The following is a 7,324-nucleotide window of genomic DNA, read 5'->3' as shown; positions in this document are numbered from 1 at the left end:
AAAAAATATTTAAAAAAAAAACAAAGATACATATATTAATTATTGATGTTACATCCGATGATCCAAAATAGTCTCAGGCAGTGGCGGAGTGACGAAGTCAGAATTTCCAGTTTGAATTCGTCGAATAATTTTCATGATATTAATAAGCTATAAAATTAAATTATAATAGTCTGAGCTTGCCAATATATTACATTTAAAATATATAGATATATGAAAACAACATTAAAAATTTAAAGTTTTTATTATATTTTGAGATTGTCATGATCACGTACCCGTGACCATCACATGGCTCCGCTGCTAGTCTCAAGACAAACCAAGAGACCCCATTATTTATATATCACACAAATGAAAGAGATTCATCTTACAAAATAAGATGCGATAATATATCGATCACTGCTAGTTAGTTGGCAGATTGATCATCAATCGTACCTTTCGTGGACACTTGGTTGTTGACAACATAAAAACCGTAATGGTTAACGCCGAAAAACATCCCATCATCCTTGACGGTGGTCACGACCTCTCCGGTTACAAGCACATCACGTTGGGTGTACGAAAACGGCACATCGCAAGCCGCCTTCGAACACCCCAGCGTCACCTTCACTGAAGTAAACGGTGGCACCACAGTAGCGTAAGTTACTTCTTTCTGAACCTCTGTTGTTTCAGCCACTCCCCATTCATGTGTATCGCGTATATATTGATTCGTCAATTCGATCGAATCATTTGTCGTGACAACCGGAACGGCCGTAACCTTAAAGTTTACCTTGACTCCGGGAGGAGTCGCTACTGACGCGTCGTTAGTCCATTTGGTGATATTTGATCCGGATGCCGATAACGTGAGGGTAAATGTGTCTTTTTCGTTTGTGTAATTTGACGCAATAGCTTGGGCAACTTGTTTGTCTTCTTTGTTATAGATCCTGGCATCCGAGAGGCGGTACGTGATATCGAAGATGTCACGTTCCGCCACGCGCTCTTCGACGATCAGCCTCGTCTCTTTGGTTATCTCCGGATAAGAGGCATTTAAACAGCCTGCTAATTCCCCATCATCGGTTTCTGTAGCTTCTCCTTTTTCTTCGTCGTCATCCAAACTTTCGGGTTTTCCTGTGCCGCAGAAGTTTTTGCTGCCCAAACTGCGGACAGCAAAGACTCCGTCGGTTATTTTGACGAAAGAGAATACGGACGTATCGTCGTCAGCTTCGTCGCCGTCATCCAGTATCCACTTGGAAGGGCCTTCCTTCCAGAACTTTCCGGAGTTGAGGTCCTTTATGCGGTAATTTCCGTCAGAAGTGGGGAAGAGCTGGTGGACCACCAGCGGATCTTCCGCTTCCAGTCCGGATTCGAACCTAAGATACGGTGTCGTTTCGATCACCCGAGAGCAAAGGTACTTCCCCTCGTATTTGAACGAAACTTGAGATGGAAGCACCACCAGTGTTTCCCAATCAATGATGTTGAAATCAAGTTTCTCTGAATCCGAAATTTTGAGCCCGTCGGCCCAGTCCGTATCATCTGCGCCGCCTGTTGAGGCGGTCGCATACTTGGACATCCCAACACTAAATAAACACACACGACCTTGTTCCCCTGTTTGAGGTTGGAACAAGGTGCATGAGGGGTCTGTTTGGTCTTCCTGTGGCTCGTTTGCGGACGCGATGACCCAGTAGCCGTCATCGTCGGTTTTATGAACCGTTAAGTACTTGTTGTTGTAGCAACATCTTATGTTGACTAGTGTGCCATCCCCGGTCTCGGCTTGCACCGCTTCAAACTTGGCACGAGGACTCCAGATTTGTTTTTCATGGAATTTTAGAAAACCCGATGGAACACTTGCCGGGAGATCTTCAGGTACGCTCAGGTATGGGCCTCCGGAAGTCGCTTGCATCACGAAAAAGCTCGGAAGCAATGCCATTATGGTTCGATCGAGTATGTATGTATGAACGAGAGTAGTGATTAGCTAATTATGCTATATGATCGAGTGCTGCTGGGTGGTAGGATTTGGTTATAATATTTCATACCAGCTTGACACTTATTTATAGATAGATTTATACGGACTGTATAGCATAGAATAATGCATGATTTGTTAATGCATAATAATGGGTTGTAGATAAGCATAGGTAACGTTATTGTTTGCTTCGAACAAGTTTAGCCATTTTTGTTCGGAGTTGTAAGAAGTTTGGACCACACGATATTCAATTATCTATCATTATCTTTGGACAACTATATATTTTTTTTTTGGTATTGATCACTTGTGAACCACGTTTTCTTTTTTCCATTTCTTGAATAGGGGACCAATGAACCACGTTTTCTTTTTTCCATTTCTTGAACAGGGGACCAATGAACCACGTTTTTTTTATGTTGAAAGAGGCTTGGACCGTTCTAATTTTATTACGGAGCAACTATATTTTGTTTAAATGGTCTAAGTGGGTTCTAAGAAAATGCAATGTTTTATGTGGCGGGTCGGAATAGATAGAATTCCCACAATGGCTGCACTTAAGGACCGAAACTGCCACTTTGGCTCTCTCATGTGTCGTCTATGCGATGAATAGGAAGAATATGTGGAGCACCTCTTATTGGGATGTCTGAGTGGCAACTTCAATTTGGCAGCAGATAGGTATTTGGTGCAAGGTACCACCTTTGTTCTTTTTCTCGGTTCGTGACCTCTTCGATGTTCACAAATCTGTTGGATTGAAGAGAAAAGTGAAAGGGATATTCAAAGGCTTAGTGTTTGTGGCATGTTGGTGCATATGGAAGGCTCGGAACGAAAAGAGGTTTAACAATGTTGACATAAATATAAATAACATTATTCATGACATAAAAGTGTACGTGCGGTTTCTTTTGGTATAGAACTAGAGGTAAATGTTTGTCCGTTTCTTAGGACGAATGGTGTAAATTTGATTTTTGTATCTTGTGATGTAGAGTGATCCTCGGCCGCTAGTTGGTGGCGCGAGCTATGTGAATAACAGTAAACTTTAAAAGAAATTATTTTTTATTTGACTTTTTAGTATTTTGTATTAATCATGTATGTAATTTTATTTGTATTTAATTTAATACGAGTAATATGTAATGAAATATATATTGTTAAACAATAGGTGTAAACTTTACTTCATACAAATGTTTTATATCAAGTGTTATATATTACAAATATGAAAAATGATCAATCCTCTTGAATAGCCTAAAAATCCACCTAAAACTATTAGAAGGTGACATGTGTTATTCACTCATTCTCTTTCCTAATCTTGCCCCTTGATTTTTCCACATGTCATCATCTCATAACTAGGAGGATCTTTAGGCTATTTAGTTAGGAGGATTAATCATTTCCTTAAAATATACATATATACTATGAAAGTTATAAATAAAAATAAAAAAAGGTTAAAAGTCAGCATACGCCATTTAAAATAGAACAAACTAGATTAAACTCATACGTCAACAAATTAAAAACATGAATAAATAGTTACTTAATGGTACAATATTCTAATTCCGAATTAAAAATCAATACATATAAGACCGAAGTAAAATTAAGTTAATGGAAAACAATTTTATCTTCAAAACAACTTTGTCTATACTTTTTATTTTAGTTCAGTGTTCTATATTACTTAAAATCATGTGCCATATTTCTTTAAAAAAGAAAAACTTAAAAAAATAACGATTAAAAATAAGTCATGAAAAAATAATTTTAAGTATAGTATTATCGTTTAAGTGGAATTTTATTTAAAAAAAACAGCTAAATTGAATGGTTGATAATAATAATAACAATAATAATAATAATAATAATAATAGATTTAATTATGTATCTATACTATTAGATTATATCTTGCGTAATACACGGATAAACATATATAACTAATAAAATATTAATGTTTCATGATATCTTATATTAACACATTGTAAATAAAATATATTGAAAAAGAATAATGCTATATATGTTTATATATAATTAAATGGGTTAAAATATATATAAAAAAAGAATTCCATGATGTAGACATTAAAAAAAAAAAAAACAAAGATTGTAGTGATCAATTATCCACATACCTAATTCTTCATATTACATTTGTATCATTTTATTAAGTTAATAAATATAAATAAAATATGTTGAAAATCGATAATGTTGTAATTTTAATAATTTTTTTCATTTTTTTTATTATTTCATATAGATTAGAAATATCTTTTATTTAAGTATTATAAGTTATTAACGATGTAAACTTAAATACTTATAACTAATATTTATTACGTTATATGATATGATAAAATATATATAAAGTCATAATTTGATAACAACAATAACAAATCAAAAAGTGATTTTAAAACATAATATAAAGTTTAAAAATTATTTTTTATAATTATATCATTAAATTAATTACTTTCTATAGTTATAAAATGTGAGAAATTACTTTCATTAATTAATAACCATATTTAAATTTATTAAATTAAAATTAAATTTTAAAAAATTATATAATGTATATGACATAAGCATTATCGTCTAAGTGGAAATTTTTTTTAAAAAAGCTAAATTGAATGGTTGATAATAATAATAATAATAATAATAATAATAATAATAATAATAATAATACATAGGAAAAAAATAAGAATTAATTACGTATCTATACTATATTATAAAAAATTTAGTCTTTGCTATTTTTAAGAACATTGAAAATATGTAATATTTTCACTTGACACCCCTTAAAATACTTTTACGTACACTACCTCCTAAACATTAATAATTAAATTATACTATCAATCTTTTAAGTTTTAAAATATGTTCATTGACTCTTTACATCAATTATATACACAACTCAACATCGCTCCATCACCAACCGTCGCCCAACCATCTAACTGTCGCCGTCATGACTATCGCCGTATCACGCGGGTATTGTGCTGTTCAAAATAAATAAAAATTTTACATGTCACTTATATGAAAGATATAGATAAATAGATAGAGATTAGGTGAAGATAATTATTTGAAAAATAACAGTTATTTTTAAGTAATACTAACAATAAAATGAAATAATAGTCAGATTTGTTATAGATTAGGTGGAGATTAGAAAAATAAAGATGATTATTGAAGGTAAAAGAGTCAAGTTGGTTTGCTCCTTTATTAAAGAGTATATCTATAATGGTCCTCCTTATCAATAATCAATTATGAATTCCCGATCCTAATAAAAAAGGGAAAAAAACGTGTTTCATTAGTTCAATTAACAAATACAGACAGAATGATCGAAAAGGCCAAAATATGATGGTCCTTACTAGTTATATCCAACAAGAATTTTGTGGTTTATGGTCCGTGTGTATAAATTAGGTGGTACGTAGTGTATTCAAAATATGATGGTCTTTACTAATTTTGATATATTTGGTGTTCCAACTAGCTTCTTCCTGGACCGCATTCTATTCCTGTTGTTATTTTTCAAAAAAACAAATGTTTGGCCTTAGTGACATTGTCTATTCATAAATCCCTAAAATCATACGACAGTGTAAACATCCATCGTCAGTTTGATGCTTTGATGCCTCAGGCAAGCTAACCCCATTTCCAAAGGAAATCTTAAATTTCCTATAAAGCCTCGTCTTTAAACCAATGAGCATATTGTTCTGACTAAGAATCGAACTTAATATCTAGAATACTTGAAGTCTTTAAGTTCATATCCAAATGACGATGCACCATAAGGTGTTCAACGTTTCCCCGCGTTGAAAAAATTACGCTGAGTTGTTCATTTTTGAAATTATCTTTTACAGTTAATTGTACATTGCAAGGTTTGAACCTTTATACCATCAAGTTGTCCCTTAGGGACAATATATGAAACTGTTACTAAGACAAAATAAATTAACTTTGAAATTATATTTGAATCAAACCTAATGACTCACCTTAATCAAAATGCAACGGGAATCTTATAAAATGGCTACGAAAAACTGGTTCGTTTTTAGTTTTTGCAAAATACAAAATATGAAAGTTATATCTTGTTATAAATCAAACTTTATATACAAAGGGAACGTTCTCCCCTACATATTTTAACATTTATTGAAGTCGATCGACATATATATTTGCATGAATTAAGATCTAATATAATACTACAAAATATTCTTAACCTTAAAATAAAAAAGATTTAACACATACAATGTGGATTGTCGATTGGGTTATTATACTTGAACACTGAAAAAACATCAAAATGTTATAGATATTTTTTATACCACATGTTTTGTAAAGTGGTCCGAACTTCGTTAGAAAGAAAAAACGATCTCACCTTGAACAATTGATAAGATGACAAAAATACATATTGGTCCAACTTATCAATTAAACATTATAAAATTTGGATCTATATGAAAAAAAAAAAGAAAAAAAAAACGTGTTTCATATAAAAATGAAGGGAAAGGATTTTCTAAACTTAGGAAAATCTTGACTTTTAAATGAAAATTATCTAAAGACAAGTTTTAAATCTTGACCTTTGATTTTTATCCAAGAGTCAAGATCTTGGATAAAAATCAATACACATATGACCGAAGTAAAATTAAGTTAATTAATGGAAAGCAATTTTATCTTCAAAACAGCTTTGTCTATACTTTTTATTTTAGTTCAATGTTCTATATTACTCAAAATCATGTGCCATATATCTTTGACAAAAAGAAAAACTTAAAAAACAATTATTAAAAATGAGTCATGAAAAAATAATTTCAAGTATTATCGTTTAATTGGAAATTTTTTAAAAAAGAAGCTAAATTGAATGGTTGATAATAATAATAGTAGTAATGATGATGATAATAATATATAGGAAACAATTAAAAATAATTATGTATCAAAATAAATAATAATTCTACATGTCACTTAAATGAAGGATATAGATAAATAGATAGAGATTAAGTGAAGATAACTATTTGAAAAATAAAAGTTATTTTGAAATAATACTAACAAAAAATAATAGTCAGATTTGATATATATTAAGTGGAGATAAACCCTACTGGCTTAAACCCCAGTGGCCAAGGGTATCTTTTAAATTCACTTTGTGGGCTTCGGGGGTGAGTTTCTCCAAGGTCTCAGGTTCAAGTCTTGGGGTTCTCATCGCAAAGGAATTTTCCATAAGGAGGGGGTTGGAGGTTCAGAAATTCTATGTTTAAAATTGCTTACAACACGTCTAAATCGAAACATACTTTACAAAAAAAATTGGAGATAAAAAATTAAAGATGATTGATGAGGGCAAAAGAGTCAAGTTAGGCTTTTGTTGAAAGAGATGGGGAGGGGTTTGCTATTAAGGAGTATAGAGATATATGTACATACTAGCTTAAGCACCCTGGTAATATTAAGATAACTTATTCTAGGTATAAAAATTGTGATGTCAATGCTAAATATTATATG

The 7,324-nt window shown here is 31.8% G+C and overlaps 1 protein-coding gene across 1 annotated transcript; it reads right to left on the bottom strand.

Moving 5' to 3' along the window:
* Positions 1–400: 400 nt before the first annotated feature.
* LOC122587084 lies at positions 401–1,897 on the bottom strand. Its single transcript, XM_043759162.1, has one exon. It carries the CDS (start codon positions 1,895–1,897, stop codon positions 401–403), a length of 1,497 nt encoding a protein of 498 aa, XP_043615097.1.
* Between the last annotated feature and the right edge of the window lie 5,427 nt (positions 1,898–7,324).

The sequence above is a fragment of the Erigeron canadensis genome, chromosome 1 (genome assembly GCF_010389155.1).
Source record: "Erigeron canadensis isolate Cc75 chromosome 1, C_canadensis_v1, whole genome shotgun sequence".
NCBI classification, from domain to species: domain Eukaryota; kingdom Viridiplantae; phylum Streptophyta; class Magnoliopsida; order Asterales; family Asteraceae; genus Erigeron; species Erigeron canadensis.
Note: the sequence above shows the minus strand (reverse complement) of the source record. Positions and strands in the feature narration are given on the sequence as shown.